Source organism: Vipera ursinii (genome assembly GCF_947247035.1).
Source record: "Vipera ursinii genome assembly, chromosome: 1".
In the NCBI taxonomy this organism is placed as follows: domain Eukaryota; kingdom Metazoa; phylum Chordata; class Lepidosauria; order Squamata; family Viperidae; genus Vipera; species Vipera ursinii.
This window is the reverse complement of record NC_139512.1, coordinates 225,905,875-225,927,011: the sequence shown is the minus strand read 5'-3', so window position 1 is coordinate 225,927,011 and position 21,137 is coordinate 225,905,875. Positions and strand designations below refer to the sequence as shown.

The 21,137-nt window shown below is 34.5% G+C and overlaps 1 protein-coding gene across 1 annotated transcript in view; it reads left to right on the top strand.

Moving 5' to 3' along the window:
* CSMD1 (CUB and Sushi multiple domains 1) overlaps positions 1-21,137 on the top strand; it is a gene marked incomplete at its 5' end in the record, with an annotated part of 1,146,395 nt that overhangs the window by 819,005 nt on the left and 306,253 nt on the right. Inside the window, one exon of the mRNA XM_083350006.1 lies at positions 13,042-13,129. Coding sequence (XP_083206132.1) covers positions 13,042-13,129 — 88 coding nt within the window. The remainder of the gene's footprint in view (positions 1-13,041; positions 13,130-21,137) is intronic.

Genomic DNA, 21,137 nt, shown 5'->3' with positions numbered 1-21,137 from the left:
AATCAGAGAAGCCATTGAGATAGAAAAACGCCCCCACAGCATGAATAAACGAGATGATACCTCTCGTCTACCAGCCATTTGGAAACCCGCCTTGATTGACAGACGAGGCCCAACCACCAAGAATGATACCAGACCCAAACTCATGATAACATCACATGACATCACCACCACACAACCATTCAAAAAGCAAATCCGAACCCACAACGATAAAGACACACAACCACAAAACAGAAACCTAACTACAGCTGCAACATCAGCCACTTTAAACCCCTCCAAACCACACAATAAGCAAACTGACACCCACTATAAAAACATGACACCACCACAAACACGAAGCCAAACAAAAGCAGCACAACTCACCAGCTCAGGTCTGGAGCTGGCAGCTGAGACCAGTCCATCCACTCAGAACACCCCCCCCACCCAATCAGAACACACCCACCATTCAAAACACACTCCCACCCAATCAGAACACACTTGGTCCCCTACCCAATCAGAGCACACCTCCACAGAACACACCCCCTCTGGCAGTTTAAAAAAGAGGAACAAACAGCCACATGCTTCTCCCAGAAGAAGGAAGCTAAAGCCTGATGATGACGGATGGGATTCCGTCGAAACGTTGCGCCTACACCTTTAGTTCTACGCGGGGAAAAACCCGAAAAACCAAGGATCCACATACAGGTACCCGCGAAAACCTCAGAAAACAAATATATATATATATATATATATATATATATATATATATATATATATATATATATATATATATATATATATATATATATATATATATATATATATATATATATATATATATATATTTGGTCATTCGGGTGAATACATATATATGTATGTATGTATACCTCTTCTTCTCTTTTATATACTGTTTATGACTCTAAATGGCTTACAACTGCTGTTTTAAAGCTGTCCCATCTAGTCTTATTAGATTTTAAAGTGGTAGCTGCACACCTCCCTCTCCCTCCCCCCACACACATCCTTTAAACATTTGGAGGAACAATTGCTCCTGGTTAGGACTGCTCCTTGTTGCAAAAATGAGAGATCTTCTATCTAGTAGTATGTAGGCTCCAGTCAAACTGATTTCTCATGGGCAGATGATCTTAGACTGCTGTTGATCAAGATTTTGTATTCATTTTTCAGTTATTTTTGTGCCATTTTGTGAAAAGTGGCTATGGAACTCTAAGACTGAATGGGAGGATCGCACAGATACCATATTTGTTTGTTTGTATGTTTGTTTGTGTATTGGCTCTCATGCAATACATCACCAAGCTTTTGAGGAAATGTTTGTCAATTATGTCTGATTCTGGGAGACTGCCTGGACAATTTCCTGCAGTTTTCTTTGCAAGACTTCTCAGAAGTGGTTTGCCACTGCCTCCTTCCTAGGGCTGAGAGAGATTGACTGGCCCAGGAGCCCCAGCTGGTTTTGTACCTAAGGCAGGAGTAGATCTCACTAGTTTCTAGCCTGATGGCAAACTGGTGCTCTGGAAAGATAAAAAATTGTACAATTATACAATTTGTATAATGACCTCAGTTTAAGTATGAAATCCACTTCTGCTTCTCAAAAACTGTGGTTTACTCTTGTGTTTGAATTCAAAAAGTGTGAATTTTATTCAGCAGCTATTTCTACTACACCAGGCATTTTTATCAATCTTATTTTAAAAACACTAATTTATAAACGGCGGTATATGAAATGTGTCCAGGTGAAGATTTGGGAGCTCTGCAAACAGCTTGCATCTGTTATGGTGGCATGATGCCTATACACAAAAGGCTTGGGAAAATCCAAAAGTCTGCTTGCTGATTTTTGATGAAGCTCTTTGAGAAGGATAATTAAGTTCAAGTAGTTAACTGGTGTCCAGGTTTATCAGTTTTTTTAATTCAATAGTTCTGAATTCAATTATTCAATTATTCATGAGATAAAATAAATAAGAACACTCTGTTAAATCAATTTCTTAAAACTGTGTGTGTTGTTTAGCTGCTTTGTTTTAAAAACATAGAGAAATACAGCAATAATAAATTGGAGAGAAGTAAGCAGTGGGGTACCACAAGGGTCCATCTTAGGCCCAGTACTCTTTAATATCTTCATAAATGACCTAGATGAGGGAATAGAAGGAGAACTTATCAAATTTGCAGATGACACTAAACTGGCAGGAGTAGCCAACACCCCAGAAGACAAGCAGAGGACCCAAAAAGATCTTGACAAATTTGAACAATGGGCCCTATCCAACAAAATGAACTTTAATGTAGAGAAAAACAAAGTTTTACATTTGGGCAGAAAAAATAAAGGTATAAGTACAGATCAGACGAGATCTGGCTCAAAAACAGTAACTGTGAGAGGGACCTTGGAGTCTTAGTGGATGATCACTTGACTATGAGCCACCATTGTGCAGGAGCTGCCAAAAAAAGCTAATGCAATCCCGAGTTGTATAAACAGAGGCACAGAATCAAGATCACACAAAGTATTAGTACCGCTTTATAAAACCCTAGTAAGACCACACCTGAAATACTGCAACCAATTTTGGTCACCATACTACAAAGAAGATGTTGAGACCTTGAAAAAAGTTCAGAGAACTACAGCTAAAATGGTCAAAGGCCTGGAGACTAAAACATATGAAAAGCAGCTGCAGGACTTGGGTTTGGATAGTTTAAAGAAAAGAAGAAACAGGCAACATGATAGCAGTATTCCAGTATTTGAGGGGCTGCCACAAAGAAGAGGGGGTCAAACCACCGCTCCATCACTGGTTTTTAAGAAGAGGCTAGACAGTCACTTGTCTGAAATAGTATAGGTTCTCCTGCTTAAGCAGGAGCTGGACTAGAAGACCTCCAAGGTCCCTTCCAGCTTCTGTTCTATTCTATTCTTTTCTTTTCTTTTCTATTCTATTCTATTCTATTCTATTCTATTCTATTCTGTTCTGTTCTGTTCTGTTCTGTTCTGTTCTGTTCTGTTCTGTTCTGCTCTGCTCTGCTCTGCTCTGCTCTGCTCTATTCTATTCTATTCTATTCTATTCTATTCTATTCTATTCTATTCTATTCTATTCTATTCTATTCTATTCTATTCTATTCTATTCCATTCCATTCCATTCCATTCTATTCTGTTCGTGCCCTGGCACCCAATATTTTTACATCCTTTTTCAACAATTATTCAGTGAAAGGTGGTGGAAAATATGGATATTAGCCAAATAATAAGTACAATTGTGTTGGATGATGAAAACACCATAGCAACACTGTAAAATGTTTAAAAAGAAAAAAAGAAAAAAGGGGGGGGCGGCAGTTATACTTGGTAAGTGTTGGGCAAGTTACTAAACTAAAAAGAAAAATTAGAATACTGGACTGACCAGGTGGTGTTGAGGGGCTCCAGAAGGCCATTTGACCATAGGTCTACAAACATGGCAGTATCCCTTTTAACAGCCTTCCTTTATTTTGATGTGGTTGGATTCTAGACCTCTTGTATTTTAGCCTTATGCAGGTCTTTGCAGAAATATGTCCTGTTGTTTTCAGTACTAAAAATTATTATTTATTTTTTGTCCCTGTCTAAAAAGACAATGTTGTTGAATGAGAAAGTGACAAACTATCTTTGAACATGAATCTAGAAAAAAATGCCATGCAGAAAAAATGAATTTTGAAGTTAGGTAAAAAAATTACAAAGTTAATTTTAGGTATTTTACTGTGAATCTGAAAATGTGTCCTTGACTCTAAGCTATTTATGCCATCTGTGACTCACTGTGACAAAAATATTTAAGATTATCATTAAAAAAAAAGTTACTCCTCCAGAGGCTGTTCTGAATTTCCTTGGAGCAAGGCAAAACGTGGTAAAAAGCACAGCATAATAAGTCAGCAATTCATCATTCTTTCCAATAATAATGACTAAAGCAGAGGTCTAACATTATGAAAAAGTAAGCTATTACCTACATACTGTACGTAAATTAATCAATTATATATACTTTTGAAGTAATTTTATTATTAAGTTTTTCCATTAAAGGCCACTTGAGTTGCAACATTCTTTTAAACTAATCGTTGGCAACTTTGTAAATGGATGAATTAATCTACCAATAGTCTGTGGCAACCAGATACCAAGGCTATGGAATCTGTGAATTACTGCTGCAGTAATAACAGTAATTCAGTTTATGTTTCTCTATTTTCTACTTTCTCTGCAGAAGGTATTCAAGCTGGGTCTTGAAGGTTACATCTCATTTAAAAAAAAAGTTAATGGACTCTGAGTTAAGCCCTGGCTGAAAAGAAAGTGCTGTGGGAGAGGACCGGGGTGAGACTGAGGGCAAAGTCAAATGCATCATGAGTTTTGAGTCCCTAGACCCACTGAAAGAGACCGCTCTTGACGTCTTATCTCTTATTACAAATTTGCCTTGACCATTAGTAGATCAGATTCTTGTGTATCGGTTGCATGGAATAAACTCATAGTGCTTTTCTGAACTTTATCTTGGCTCCTGGTTTCTTGTGCCTAACAAGTGCTTGAATGTGTTTCTGAAAGTAGAAAGATGCATTAAAAAGTTGGTTTGAGAGAATATTTTCCACAGTTTGGAATTCTTGCACGAAACTGTTCTCTCCCATGTGCTCAACATATGAAAGTAAAAAGAAAACAGGGACATCTTTATTTTTTTTTGCCTCTAATCTCTTTATCTAAACTGGTTGTTGGTGACATAAGTAGTTTTTTCTATAGTCAGTCGTCAAACTGTGGGCCATCAAACCCAATGAAATAGCCTTCTCTGATCTTCTTGGCCTTTGGAAAAAATGTTAAAACTTGGCTCTTCAACTAAGCATTAGGGCCATGATATTAGGGGAGTAAATTTATCTATGTTCTTATGTTGCCCTTGGTTCTTTACTCCCCCCCCTTATACTGTATTATCTTAATAAACTATGGGTTTTTATATTAACTTTCTATGTCTTGTTAATGGTCCAGAATTATGTACTAAGTTAGGTGGATTTACACATTGTTTAAAATAATAACCTTAAATTGTGCCTGGAAAGCAGTTGGCAACTATCAGCATTTCACCACCATGCCAAAATTCTGAATTATTTCTCCCAACAGTTTCAGATAGATATTGGACACTACAGGGAACAAAATAAAAGCCTGTAGCCTAGAGGGAAAGTATAGTCCTCCAGCATTATCCTTTAGACACAACTTCAGATAAAACCTTGGTAGTATTCTAAAAGACTGTCTTATAGGTCCAAATCTACCAGGCAGTCCGTCAATTATTGTGAAGTGTTACCACCGTTAATGGTATCAAAAGTTACTGAGTGCTACTGTACACTTCATAGTGTGTATTCCCCTCACCATCTCCACATAGCTAGTCAGTCACCAGTAGACAAGGATGATGAAATATTAAATCCAATCAACTCTGGATAAGAAACACTTCTTTTAACACTGGAATACATTGACTGACCATAGCTCTCCACTGATTCAGGTTGAAACTAAGCCAGATTAAGAGATGCTAGAAATGAAATTTTCTGTATCTGACTGTGGTCATTCTTCAAGCACACTTAGCTGAAAACTCATGTAGACCATTAAATCCTTTGTCAATCTGGTTAATGACAGCCTTCTCCTTAAACAAACTGCCGAAGTCAATAGAAATACAGATTTTGTCAATTATATTATTTTTATCTTTTTTGCCATTGTTTTATATAAATTAGTGATAACAACAAAAGTGAATCTACTTTTCACAGAAGAGTAGAAGCTTACTGGACACTTTACAGCTTATCAAGTGCCTGCTGTTTGCAAAGGAAAGCTATCTTGTTTGGGGAGCTTGTAATTATTATTTTCTCCTTCTCCTCTGAATCCTTCTCCTTCTCCTTTTCCTCCTCCTTCTCCCTCTTCCCCTTTCCCTTCCTCCTCCTCTTCCTTGCTTTACTTTTAATTTTGAAAACAAAGTAATAAACAATTTCATAAATGTGATCTTCTTGAGTGGTTTAGATGCAGTTTTCATGCAAACTTTCTGGTTTAATCTTCCATGCATATTGGTGAGGCAATTGAAGCAGCCCAGGCGCATCATTTATTGATTAGGCAGCTGACAGTGTCCATCATGATATTATTGTCTTGTTGTTTGACAAAGATAACATCTTTTTAATCACTTTATCATTAAGAATGATGTCATTTGAATTGTTCATCAACCAACAGAACACAAAACAAAAAGAAATAATCATTCTGTTTCCAAGGTATTAAGAGCCCTACAGTGTCATTGCAAAAGAAATAGATTAATTAGCATCTTTATTTTTATACACATAACTAGCAAAAGAAGGAAAGTGCTAACATTTGAAGTAAATTCTGAAGAGACAGATTGCGTGTGGGAAGCACTTTGTTACATGTTTCCTTCGCCTCTGTAAGGTATGCTAATTCTTAATTAGTTTCTCTTTTTTTACTTTCACTAATAGTTTTGCAAATATAATTATCAATAATTTTGAACTGAAGCAATCTTATTTCAATTTGAATTTTAAAATTTGTTATGAACATTTATTATAGTTAGAAAGTAATTAAAGAACATGTCCTGCGTAGTTTCTCATCTCAGCAGTGCTTTAAAATGTATTTTCTTCTTTTAAAACAATCCAGAATTATATTTGGAAATACTATTAATTTGGATTTGGGGAAAGGGTGGGGAGAATTGCTACTTTTCAGTAGTTTAATTACAGAAATAGATGAGATGCACAGAGAGAGAAGGGGGTGGGTGGGAGAATCTAATGACAGTATTTCCTACCACATTCATAGGAAAAAAATTTGCAGCAAGTTTCCCCCCCCCAGTTTTAATTCAGTATATAATAGTAAATATATACATTAATTATACTGAAGATAGACAGAAGGAGAATAAAAATGAAATACAAATGATATTATTGGCCTGAAAAGGAGATTACTGGAAAAAACAGTTTTGAAAAAACCTGGAAGTTAAAACAAAACAAACCTCTGTTATTGTATTTCCAGCAAATCTAAGAAGTCCTTTCTATTTAAAAATATTTGAAAACCTTTCCAGGTAAAAATAGTATTATGTTTAAACAGATGCTTTAAACTGAATAGATAACTTTATAACCCTCATGTACTGTAGACTGTATATTGTATAATGTACTGTGTATTTAAAAAAAATGCCTGAAATTTGTTTCATAACAAAACACCTCAAGGAAAGCTTCTTGAAACACCTCTTCCTTGCCTTTCAGGAGAAAGATAACTAATTCAGATGTCCAAAAAAAAAAAAGGGGAAAAAAAAGTCAGCAATTGCAAACGTGGCATGAATAATCTTCCTGATGTCATATAATAATTCTTCTTCTAGCACTGTGCTGCCACCACGTGGCTGTTTTGGGAAATTATAATATGCTAATTGGGTCTGCCAGTACCTTCTCCCTTTGTGATGTATTTCCTATCCTGCTCATGATGCTGTACTAGGATCCACCCCTTCTGGGTTGGACTTCCTCCTTCTCCTTGTTCCCTTGTGTTCCATCCTCCATTGTAACATCTGAACACAAGCCATGCGGACAGTAATCCTGTTACTGTCTTTTGACCTTAAAGTACCGTCCAGACTTCACCTGACCACACCTTCTCTGCTGTAATATTCTTCTACATGCAAAATAAAGGTATTTCAGATGAACCAGGTACTTTACGAGTTCACTATCTGGAAAGGGCCGTTAAATGTGACTAAATTTGCTTAAACAGACCAGCACAAGTGTCTTAACAAGGAATTAAATCATGATCACAACGTGCTTTCGAACCAGAATAAGCACCATTCTCAAAGTATCCATAAAGATTGATGGGTTATGAAGCTCCAAATGCTATAGAAGCAGACTGTCATGGCCCATTTTCAAACTGGCTATGGTATCAAGACTGCCTTGACCAAGTTGCTGGATAATCTTTATTTAAGGACTGATAGAGGGAATATGATTCACTTGGTTGTTCTTGATCTGTTTGTGTATTACCAGCCATGTGCAGTGTTCTGTTGCAGTTCAATCCCTGATGCTAGCCAGATTTTAAAGGACAGCTGTTTAATGTCAATCCAGGCCTTGCCAGACCTACAATTGTAAATTGGCATGGTAATGTGACATTGTGCCTTAGAACCACGTTGCTTAGCAATTGAGTCCCCAGTTCCAATTACCATCAGCAAATAAGGATGACCTGTACTTGAAAATATTATATTCATTATTTTTTCATTAGATAAAATCATTCCCCAAACCAGCAAGCCCCAAGCATTTGTTACATAATCTGAACACATTCACCTACATTAGATCTGGGCAGTTTCCTCAGGTGAATCAAATTCAAGCTATCTTTCAGCTATTTCAAGTGTCAGACATGTTGCTCATATTGAGTAATAGACATTTTTATTGTGTTTTACACAGACTTTAACGATAACCTTTTGGACAGATTTTCAAATGTTGATTAATTTTTATTTTATGTTTGGTTTAAACATATACTGTATGTGGACAACTTTATTAAAGCATTTTATGTTATTTTTAAAAAATGTATTTTTCATAAAGCAAGAACAAGGATAAATATATTAAATTTTAATACCAAACCAGAACTCTGTTAATCAAAATTATATATCTAGAATACATTCGTTGAAATGGTCAATACCCACATGCAATTTGTTTCAAACTGAGAATAGATGATAATAATCAAGATATTGAAATATAACAATGAATATAGTATGTTTAATTTTCTAGTGATGATGTTGTTTTCCTTGCTCTTATTTAAAAATTCTGATTTGAGATATATGTATATACATATATACACATACATTCATACATACCGGTACATATTCATTGTAGAAAGATATGTTCATACCTGGGTTTTTCCCCCCCTCAGCCTTTGGCACAACAGCACAAACAGAATAACTATTCTAATTATCCTCATATTTATGAGAATATTGAACAAATTAGAAAATTGTCCCCAAAATGAGTGCATCCTAATTTAATTGATTTAATTGAGAATTACACTTCTGTTTGGATTTATCAAGAGACAAACTTGCAGGAAAACTGATGAAGCTTCTTGGATGAGAAGCAAAATGTTTTTTTTCCTCAAAAAAGAATCCATTTGCTTTTTTTTAAGCAGTTTTGAATGGCAAGAAAACACTACTGTAAGTGTAAAATAAAGATTCAAATGTCCTTAAAACTAACTGTTTTGGTTCACTATTTGGAATTTTCATTGTAATCCCTTCCCTTTTCAGTGATCTCTGATTTAAAACAACTTGACAGACAAGTTTGTTTCAACATACCTAGGTGGTTTACTATCCTAAATAAGCTTCCTTTTCTAGAACAATTATGGTGTGACGTTTCTAAAGAGAATATGTATGACAATGTACAAATATGTCATGCTTCAAGAAAGCATGTTGAAGTTCTTCTAAGCTGTTTCCTTTATTGTTCTTTGCATATAGAATTGGTTCTTTCCAAACTAAACAGACTACTTGCGCCATTAAACATGTACTTTGAGACCTACTAGGGAAGAACTGTCTTAACTCTCTTTTCCCCACACAAACTATCTCAACTTTGCTGTCTTTTGCTTCTCTGGAATGCACTCCCTCTCTCCTGAGAATCCAGACAACATTCCATCACAATATAGAATATTGCACCAAAATGACAAAGCTCTGAATATTTTTCATGGAAAGTCTGTGAAGAAGATATTATGTTATTTCCTTGCTCTGAGCATGTTTTCCTCAGGGGTAATCAATAAATATACATTACTTATTCTGACATAATTTTTAGGCACATTTTACTCTTCAAAGCAAGGACAGGAACATGTGTGCTGATTTGAATCCTATTTAAATGAAACAAAAATTGCTCAAAGACTGAGATCACAGTGTTCCCTTTTTATTCAGCAACTTATGAAGCTTAAAATAAGGAACAACCTCACACAAACCTGGGGATCGATGCTGAAAAGGTACTGTGATATATTAACCATGAAGAGTGATTTGGAAACAATGTTAAAAAATAACTGTATATTCAAAATAATTCTAGAGGATGTATATATTGCAAGTTAAAAATAATCTTCGTAGATATTGAAATATATATATATATATATATTGATTTGCTTCCTTGAATAAAATTAATAAAATAAAATAAAATAAAATCCAATCTAAAATCCAATATATTTAACAAATTTTGGTGTACTGAAACCTTTATGCATAATTTTGAAACACATGATGTATTGTATGATAAGATTCTCTGGAAAGTCATAAACTACCCAAAAATGCTTGTTGTTTTTCATAGGTATAGCAACATTAAATCAATTCACTCAATCTTGGGTATTTTCACTATAGAAATTATTATTGACCTTGTATTGGGAATTCTAGAAGTTTAGCAGAGCTGAACTGAGCCTTAAGCAGAACTATACTTCACATCCATGGAATTTTTAATTGTAGGCCTTTAACTACATTCCAAATAGGTAAAGCCAGGACAAAAATCTTTTTTAAAGAAAGGCTAAATGAAATATAACTAGGATATCCTTCCAGTCAGATGTTGTAAGACTTTTCAGTTTCTGTCACATTACAATTTGTTTCCAATGTTTGACATTTCTCAGAGCTATAGCCCAAGTTTTCAAGGCTTCTTTGTAGTTCTGGGTCTCAGGTTGTAAACTATATTGACATTAAAATGGGACAAGCTTCATATCTTTGCCAGACTATTCAAATCCACTTTTTCATCAGCCTCTAGAAGTATTTATGAGCCCCTAAACTCAACTGGATTGCTAATAAGCTCCAAATTTACAGCTATGTTAAGTAGAGAGGCCATAATCAATTGCCTAAGACTCAGTGTGTTGAGTTTTCTCCTGTCTATATGAACAAAAAGACCAATTTTCTATGTTGGCAGATGAACAATTTCTTTCCTTGGGTGTTCACACTTTGCATTAAGGTATAATAAGATTTACTTAGAGTGCTATGTAATAAACGTGGCATTTGTGTGCTAAAAAAGTATTATTGTTAATCCATAATTGTTAGGATCTTGTTGAGAAGGAGCGTGCAGTTAGGTACTTTCTGGCTATAAGGTCATATTGGGATTGAAAGAAATTCTAATGAAAAAGCACTTGAAAATAAAAAGGTTGAATCACTGGGGAATCTGAATGGGGGCAGCAGATATAAAACACAACATTATAAATGTCCTGTATCGGTTTTTCAGATTAGCTGATGCAGTTTGTCAGAAATTCGGAATGAAACCTTTTGCTTTAAGTGGTTGTTGTGTATATTGTTTGATTCTTGATACTAATTATAGTCATAATTAACTATAAAAAAGGTGAATAAGTATTTCCTAAACTTTGTTTGTGAAATACTATTTTCTCAGATTTTTACCTGTGTGGTAGATTTAAATTAATCTTCTAATAATATGTCACTGATTATTTCCAGTTTCTTATGCGGTCATAATTTCAACCTGTTGATGCTGAAAACAAATCTTGCCACAGAGAAAGAAAATATTCTGTAGAAATATAAAGAAAAATGTTAATGCATGTTAAGATTTCTCATATACTAGATAGAGCGGTAGAGGCCTTTCATGTCTTTTCGAAATAATAGTCTTGCCAAGGTAGACATTCTAAAGACTTGAATGTTAAAATGTGTCATTCTGATTTCAGTTTTAGTGGTTTATGGGGGAAATAGCACTAGATGCCAGAAACTGGTCACTTACAAGAGCTTTGTTCTCAATATGTGTGTCCAAGTATGTGTATGCAAAAATACATTATCTCTCAACATATATAATTTCTGTAATGCTGTTATTTCAATAGAAATCGATTTTTTGACAATGTTTCAGGTGTCAAGGTTCAGCTTTCAGCTAAAATTCACTATATTGTCTCAAGAAAACACAGTAAACATTTCTCATTTGAAGGTGTTAAACCCATTTATAACCTTGCTATTCTCTTCCTGTGAACCCACACAAATCCATATCATCTTATCACATTCTTAAAGGTACTGCAGCCTTCAAGAAAATAAATCAACCATTTCCCACAAGTATTCACAGTTTTAATGCCATTGTTTGTTGTGCATAATCCATTCCAGGTTTTCAAAGCCATTGTGGGCACTACACAACGCTCTATGACCATTTAAAGTACAAAAGTCCATCAATCCAATTCCTGGTAATGGTTTTAGTTCCATTGACTAACTTCTGGCTGCTTATGTCCCAATTCAGTCTCAAATAGGATTAAATCCTGTACCACATATCCTGTAGCATATATCCTGTGTAAAAATGGAGAAATCCGCCCCCCTTCTCTCCAAGACAGGATGTGTAAGTCAGGTAAAAATCCTGAACATAGTATAACAACATGTAATATCTAAATCTTTCTGCTTTGAGAGCTTAAGGGAGAGTGAATTATATCTACCATTCTGCAAGATTCTTATGAAAAGTTCCTGAAGAAGCCCTACTATTGGATTCACACCTCCAAGAATAATGTTTTTATGATTTCAGTACATTTTCTTCAAGTTTTATTGCTATTGATCAAATTTTGTTGGAAATTACCACAAGGTGGCTTTGGCTATAAATGTAATAATAAATAAATAATGTTCCAGAAATCCAATTGAACACTAAATGACAGCAAGGGTGTAGATATTGCAGGGCTGGGCTGGTAATTTTAGTGTAAGTAAAATGAAATATAATGAATCCATCAACATACTTCAATTTGTCTCCTGTGTGAAATATAAATCTATGCTTAATCTTAATTGAGGGAGCTCAGTGGTTAAGATGCTGAGTTTTAGACTGTTAAACATCAATAACTTAGCAGTTTGAGATCTGAGTGTCACGAGACTGAGTGAGCTCCTGTCACTTGCCCCAGCTCCTGCAAGCTAGCAGTTTGAAAATGTGAAATGTAAGTAGATGAATAGGTGCCGCATATAAACATGCAGGAAGGTAACAGCATTCCGTGTTTCTCCGTTTGCTCTGTGCTGTAGCATGATGTCAGGTTGCCCACATGGCTGCCCACTAGAGTTAGACATGACTAAAGGAGTAAAGAGACAGCTTACTCTTAATGAATAACACATTGAACTCTTTATGATTCTCATTGTCTTTCTAAAAAGTTGTATTTTAAGTGTAGCTTACCAAATGTGATTGCTCATTCTTTTTCTATTACAGTGAGTCAAGGAGGAGATGCTGTTGCCTCAGATATGTGTCCTGACCCAGGGATTCCTGAAAATGGGAAGCGAGCAGGCTTGGACTTTAGGTATTTCATATGGATTTATGTTTGCAACTGTTTTTATTTAGCTGTATGTGAGAAATGCATACTGAAAAGCTGATATTCTCATTAAAAGCTATCAGTTTGCATTAACATTATCCATTGCTTTTCTGTGACAATGACATAGTTAGATTGATAATTACACCTCTCCATGGATAGTCTTTGCAATTAAAGGTAAATTTTGCAATTAAATTGTAATTTTGAAAGTGAATACCATGGATATTCTTTGCAATTAAAAGTGAATTGCACTTTATTACTTTACAATTAAGATTGATCTTAAGCATGCATTGGAACATGAATAGGAATTTTATACTTCTAATAGTGGCATGTTTGCTACCAATATTGTTAATATTTAATATGCCTAAATATATATCTTGAAAATACTCAAAATTACTAGGAGCATTCAAAGTGACAATTATACAATATTTTGTATAATGGTTCATGTTAAGCTGTGGTGGTGCACTAGTTAGAATGAAGTATTGCAGGTTGACTCTGCCTATAGCCTGGAGTTCGATCCTGACAACTCAAGGTTGATTCAACTTTCCATCCTTCTGAGGTCAGTAGAATTAGGACCCAGAGGCAATATGCTGACATTTGTAAATCGCTCAGAGAATGCTGTAAAGCACTGTGAAGTGCTTTTGCTAAACCTAGTGCTATTGATAAACCTAGACATTTTAAGAAAAAGTGTTTGCCACCACAAAGGGCAACTTAGTGTCAATACTTCATATACCATCGTCCTCTCTACTATTTCTCACTTTCACTTTGTGTTCAGGCATTGTAAATTTCTTGCCTAAAAATTTCTCAGCTAATGATTTTGAACAGTAGATATTATAACCACATCAGTATATAGTGGAGTATGAGATAAAAAAAACTTTGATTTTTAATGAACATTTAGCTTTCCCTGAGGCTTGCCATTTCCTTTTTCTTGAAATATAAACATTGAAAAGAATGCTTAAATAGAATTTTCTGCTTTGGGGTGAAAGGGACTCAAAAAAATCAGAAAGACAAATTCAGCCATCTATAATGCATGCGAAATTTATTCTAAACTGTGCTGTTTTCTGTGAATTTGAGAAGGTGCAATTATTTACATTTCCTGCTTGCTCTGTGCCAATTTATTTTGCTTCAGTCACAATGGCTCTGAAGCACTTTTGACAGAGCTGCAGTGTTCCTTAATCATCCTGCTAAGCTGGAAAAGAGAACAGGCTTTTTATCAAACTTCAGTTCTCTTCAAGAAGCTGGAAATCACTCCTCTATCAGCAGGAGAGCAGAAAAAGTAATTTAGAAAGACCAAAGAATTCTATCAACTAGAAAAGAGGGCAGTTTCATAGACAGGGAAGTTACTCACCTCTTCAGTTATTTCCTCTTTTGTGGCATTTCTTCAGTGTTGGGCTACAGGGCAAAGGGAAATAATAAAACTGGAATTCTATTAACAATGACTAAAGTAGTGATACAGCATGTCAGAACAAGCTAGTGTCTAAAGTTGGAGGGGCCTTAATGGAACAGCCCATCATTTGTATGGCTACAGTCACAGGCAAGGACAGATGAATCTGATTCTTTCCATTTTTCCAAATAATTTCCCCTTGCCAAAATGCCTTTTGTATACTGATTTGGATCAGAGCCGCATTGCAAAATTCATAGCACTGAGGACACTAAAGGATAATTACATTTGGAGGAAGCCCCAAAAATTCCTTCCTGTCCTTAGTTAAGTGTTCTGTTTCCAGGAAGGAAAACCATTTCTAGCTAAGCTATTGGTCATAAATTAAATAAGGAAGAGTTTGATTGCATGAGCTAGCATAGAACAGTGCAGGCATGTGCACATGTAAAAACAGATATAACATAAAGGGAAAGTAGAAACATAGACATGATGTGTTATTTGTTACACAGAACAAAATTTAGATTTTCCCTATAGCCAATGCTCCTATATATCTTTTCCCTATTTTGTTATACAAATTATATCTAAATTATACATGGTTCAGGCTCCAGGATTCCAGTTTATCATAGTACAGTATTTTTATAAGTGGGAGAGGAAAGTTAAATAATATTGCTCAACTGCAAACAGATTGAACAACTGATTCCTTATGTAATATGTGGTATTATGTATTAAATCAACATATGTGGTCACTAACACTCAAATCCAACTTGATGACACCTTAGCATTGTAGGAATTCACAGATATTTCAATCATTGTAGCATGAGTTCAAAACATACAGGTATGTAATATTGTCTGTTTTCAAAATTCCCCAGTGTTCTTGTTTTACTAGCTTTACAGCTAGCCTGCAGGGAAATAAGAGAGTATAATGCTATCCTTTGTGGCTAAATATGAACATGATACAGACGTTTGTATACTATATAACTGAATATTAAAGCAGTCTGATCTTTTGTGTGAAATTTGTTTATATATAAATAGTATATTCAGTTACTGGAATCTAAACCAATTGAATACAAATGGATTGCTTCCTTAACAAGCAGTCATAAGAATGTGATTGTTTAAAAACCATAATCTTTTGAAGCATTACAGAGCAGGCAAAGATAATGGTAAAGAAATAGCTCTTGGCTCTCATTATCCATTAAATAAAAGAGATTTGTTCATGCAGCCAACTTTGTTGCCAGTATTGTCATAATTTTAGTTGAAAAGAATGGCCATCTCATTACATTATACTCTGTTTACATCACTTAATTGCAACCACAGGCTTGCAATTAACTAAGTTATAGCTTTGTACTTAGAAATACTGAAATTATCAATGCAGTTTTATTCCTCGAAGCAAGAATCTTCAGTTCACAGTACTTACTTTTTAAGCAAAGAACATTGAGAATTCAGATGCATAAATGAAAAAAAGTCCTAAGAAGCATTTAGTTAACAAATCAGGAAATAAATTAATTAAAATATTGGTCTACTTTGGTCAAATATACTTAAATGCATTGTTTCCAATGTAAGATAAAACATGTCTCATTTGATAAAACAGTGCTAGGTGTTTGAGGTTTAAATGTGCATTACCATTTTATTTTATTCTTTTCTTTATTAATCAAAATTACAAGGTCTCTCATCTATCCAATGAAATTTGGGAAACAAAAATGCAGTGTCAAACATTAGCAATAAAACTGCAAAAACAATAAAGACGTAGATTAAGGCCCCTCATTGAAAACACCAGACATGTGTGATATTCATCCATGCTAGAGCTCCCCAATTAAAAACTCAGCCTCAGTTCCTAGGGGGAAAACTAGGTCTTTGTGGTCTTCCAAAAGGCCAGAGTTGTCTGAACCTCTGGATGGAGCCTGTTTCATAAGGCACACACCACGACACACTTGCTTGGGCCCACTATGTGCCATTGCCTCACCAAGAGAACCTGGAGCATGCTCATTCTGCCAGATTTGATGGGAAGGGAGAGGTGGTTCCATAAATAATCGGGCCATGCTGACCTTCAAAGATGGCAACCAGTATCTTGAATTGTACCTAAAAGCATACTGGGAGCTAACACAGCTCATATAGTAGTTGTACTGTGTATCCAGTACTGCACATGCCGCTGCATTTTTTTGGACCAGCTGAAGCTTCTGAAGCTTCAAGTGCATACCCATATAGAACACATTGCAATAGTCCCCAGCATATATATCCCACAAACAAGTATGAGCATGTAGCAAACTGTTTGAGTAATTGATGAAGCTCTTGAGATAATCTGTTGGGTATTCCTAAAGGGTTTTACAGTATATCACATTACTCATTGACCAGAGTAGAGTCTTTAGGAGTAAGAGTACAAAATGGGGATAGACATAGGACACTGTTAAAACTGTATCCTTCAGTTCATGAGCCAGCACCAAGAAAAAATTATCAGTAATCTGTCTCAGTAATGAGATCAGCAAATGGTCCTTTCCTTACACTTTTAATGCAGACCAAGTTAAGGAAAATGATTGTTGCATCCCACTCTCTGAATTTCTCTTCCTACCAATTATCATTTTCTGGCAGGAAGAAAAATCACCTTTTTTCTTCCAGTATGGTGTGGCAGTGATGGTTGAATATATGTGGGTGCTTAATCATCTATCAAGCTGCCTAACAAGAGACAGACACCTAGGTTCTTCACACCTGTTATTGGTTAATTATGCTATTTCTGAATAAGAATCTAATGTGATATGAAATAAGGATTTGATAATGAGAGCTCCATCCTTCTTCACCCTGCAACAAGAAATTACACTATTGGCTTGCAATGGAGTATGGAATCAAAATGATGCCTTTCCCCAACCCAGTAAAAGGGGAAAGTCAGAAATTAAATATTTACCAATATTATTTTAGTGCTGTTTTTTATTTTCTTTTTTTAACATTCCAGAACAATGTAGTGGAGTTTATGTGTTTAATCTGAACAATCTATTTTCCTTCTCTTTATCATAAAAATAACTTAATGTGCTCTGCTTAGTATCTATGGAAACTATACACAGCCACAAATGATCAACAGAAAGCATCGATGTACTGTATCTCTAGACTGTGATAACAAGCAGTGACTTGTTACAGATATACTGTTAATCCTAAAAAGATGAAATCTATCAATGCTTTAAGTGGCTTGTACATATTTGTTCAGTTTTTGAATATCTGAGCAGGGAGTATAATCTATGCTGTGATGCAATCTAATTTAGCAAAGTAAATACATTAGTGGTGAGAGGAATCTTTTGAAAATGTTACATCTTTTTGCAGATATTTTCCTTAAAGCTACTCTATGGCTTTCCATTTAGACAGAAATATCCATTTAAAAAGTCAAAATAAAAACACAAAGATTTTCCCCGTCCCTTTAATGATGAAAATTGCATAAAACATACACTTTGAGTTTGTCCTTCATTACACATATCTGGATAGCCTTTATATCAAGGTTCTTATTTCCAAGAATTACAAAAAAAAATGGGTGGATGTCTTTTGCCTTTTTTTAGATATCCATGTTTTGGATCGTAGCCTTGATTAAAATAAGAGAGATGAAAGCAATTAACAATGCAGAGGGAATTTGTAGCATAAGCTTGACATAGTGTAGCTTTTCCACTTGTCAGGATGAACTAAATGACTGTATTTTACTTTTTTTTAAAAAAAATGTGGAGTATACATGACAAAGTTTTGTATTAATACATTCACATAAGGACTAGGAAACAGCTTTTGTACTTCTCAGGAAAAAAAATGATTGTGCTTATTAGACTGGACTGCAATACATTATTCAAAGGTTTTCCCAGTCTGAAGAAAGATATTTCTGTAATGAAATTGATTGGAAAAAGAGAGTTCATTTTAAAGCCTATAGTACAATATGATCACTACTGGATTAACACTGATTATTTTTTCGCAAAAAAAAAAAAAACATTTCATAGTTTAAACTATGGTAATGACTGAGACTTTGATCATTTCAAGTCTTTCACTTTTGTGATTTTAGCGATTTATGTTTAATAATTTTTTTTAAAATGGTTTGTCTTTTTCCTGTGTAAGCAAGCTTCCTTTTTCTTTGTTTCCTCCTTCCTACAAAGCTATCTGGAAAATAGTTTCCCAGTGGTTTAAGTGTAATAAAGCAATTTAAATTCTGTGGTGCCATTGCAATTAAACTACTGCTCAGTTTTTTTTCTCTTATGTATCTTTATTCATATTTTACATTTTTGTTCAAGTGATATCAGCCATTATATATTAGACTTTGAATCTGTTAAATTGTTTTGTTTTTTCTGCAGTTAGAAAATACAATATTTGTTTTGAACAAAGATTTTTAAACGGTCAATATTTTGATCCATGGTTTGTCCCTTTGAAAGAAACCAAGTTTACTTAATCTACATAGGTATCTATTAACTTCACACAATATCGTACTATAAAGAGTAAAAATTTTCTGTGTTCCTGAACTGTTAAATTGCATAGTGTAACATTAAAACTTTAAACTTGCCAGTTCACAATTAAAAAAAGTTTTATATTTTTCATTATTGGTCATCATGGGAAAGTCACTCATAAATTTTAATTTTAGATTTCTTTTTAGCGCTGGCAGGATTCCTCATATACTATTGTTTGCCTGAAAGTTGTAGTTCTGACATTTAAAAGTTCTGATAACGGATGCTTGACCAAGCATTTAGTCCTCTATTTCTTTATTAATCTTCTATTTTATAAACAATAATAAACAACTTTGAGCTCATTGCTTAAAGTATTGGAGATCACCTACTGTTTTATAATTATTGCACTTAAGGAAACAAAAGAACATACTTTTTTGAAATGTAGGATAATGTATGGTGTGGAGATACATCCTATTTGATCTTCCTCTCCAAGCCCAAAAATTATCAATAAGATCTCTGCTAAATATATTTTCATGGATAACTAATTTGTTCTTTCTGATATTTTGTAGAAAGATTATGCAACAGTGGTTAATACTTTTTGTTTTAATAGTAATAAAATCTTTGGGATATCATTAACATTGTCAGAAAATAATTTTGCCCAATATTTTATTGCAAATCAAATGTTAAATAAAACTATTTTATATATAATATTAATTGCATTGGTTGCTTCCAGAAATGTTCTGTTGTTAGTTGGTTTAAACAGGTTTGTTTCCTGCTCAAGTGGGTTACAATAAATTAGGAATATTTTTCTTCTATTAGAATATATGGAATATATGAAAAAATACTTTCTCTGGCATCCTGCAAACATGGATTGTCATTTAGGCTCACCTTATAACCATCTTCTTCAGCTCACATATAAATACAAAGCATTTGTATGACAAAGCATTTGAATTTATCTGAAATGTGTGCATTTGTGTGCTTTTGAATCAGTTTTGACTCCTGGTGACTGACTGGCCAATCCCCTGCAGTTTTCTTGCCAAATTCATGGAAGTGGCTTGCCCTTGCCCCCTTCCCAGTGCTGAGAAAAAAAAATGACTGGCCCAAGGTCCAACAATCTACAATATATATTTAAAATGTTGTTATGCTTGGGAGATTTGTTGGTATAAGGATATTTTTGCATTAATAATAGTATGGCAGTAATATCATCATTAATTGTTGCACCCCTAACTTCAGATACAGTTGATGCTCAGAAAAAGTCAGAAATTGGCTGAGGAATAGAAGGTCTGTTATTACAGTGGTGAAGGGGGTATGGAAGAGTTACCAAGCCTTTTTGATATGTGCCTCTAATTGGGATCTCTTTGCCTCTGAAGCAATTTTACCATCCTAACATTTCACCAGTGCTGTTGCTCTGTGTTTTTAACTGTGATTGAATGTTTCTAGTGGTCATCTGATATTGTATAGTGCCAGTTTATTAATTGTATACTTTACCTTTGTCTTTTTTTTTTGTATTTTAACTCTTATAAAAACAGGTAGTACTTGACTGATGACCACAATTGAGCCCAAATTTTATGTTGCTAAGTGAGACTCGTATTGTGATTTTTGCCTCACTTTACAACTTTCTTTCCACAATTGTTAAGTGAACCACTGCAATTGTTAAGTTAGTAACTTTTGCTTGACATTTCCTTGTCAGAAGATCACAAAAGGTGATCACATGACCCCAAGACAATGCAACCTTCACAAATATGAGCCAGTTGCCAAGTGTATGAATTTTAATCATGTGATCATTGGGATATGCTGTAATGGTCATAAGTGTGAAAAACAGTCATAAGTCACTTTTTTCAGTGCAGTTATAACTTTGAACAGTCACTGTATGAATGGTTATAAGTTAAGAATTACCTGTATTTTACCCAGATTCTGCACATTGGGGCAAGTTTCAAAAACTGTGAGATGAATAAATTAATCTGATCAGATCAGATCTTCCAATAAATACGAAAGGTCTGTGAATCACTTGTGATAGGATTTAAATCTGTGAACTGATTCATATCTATAAATTGATTTGAAGAATGAGCAATGTTTGATAAAAAAAAAATGTCCCTAGAAGCACAGATGTCCACTGAACCTTTGAATTGATTTGAAGGTACTTTATAGTGGTGATTTGATTTGAAGAATTGGGTGAATTTGTTTAAATAGCCTTTAAATTTAAAACTTCTTAGACAAATACGTAATAAAT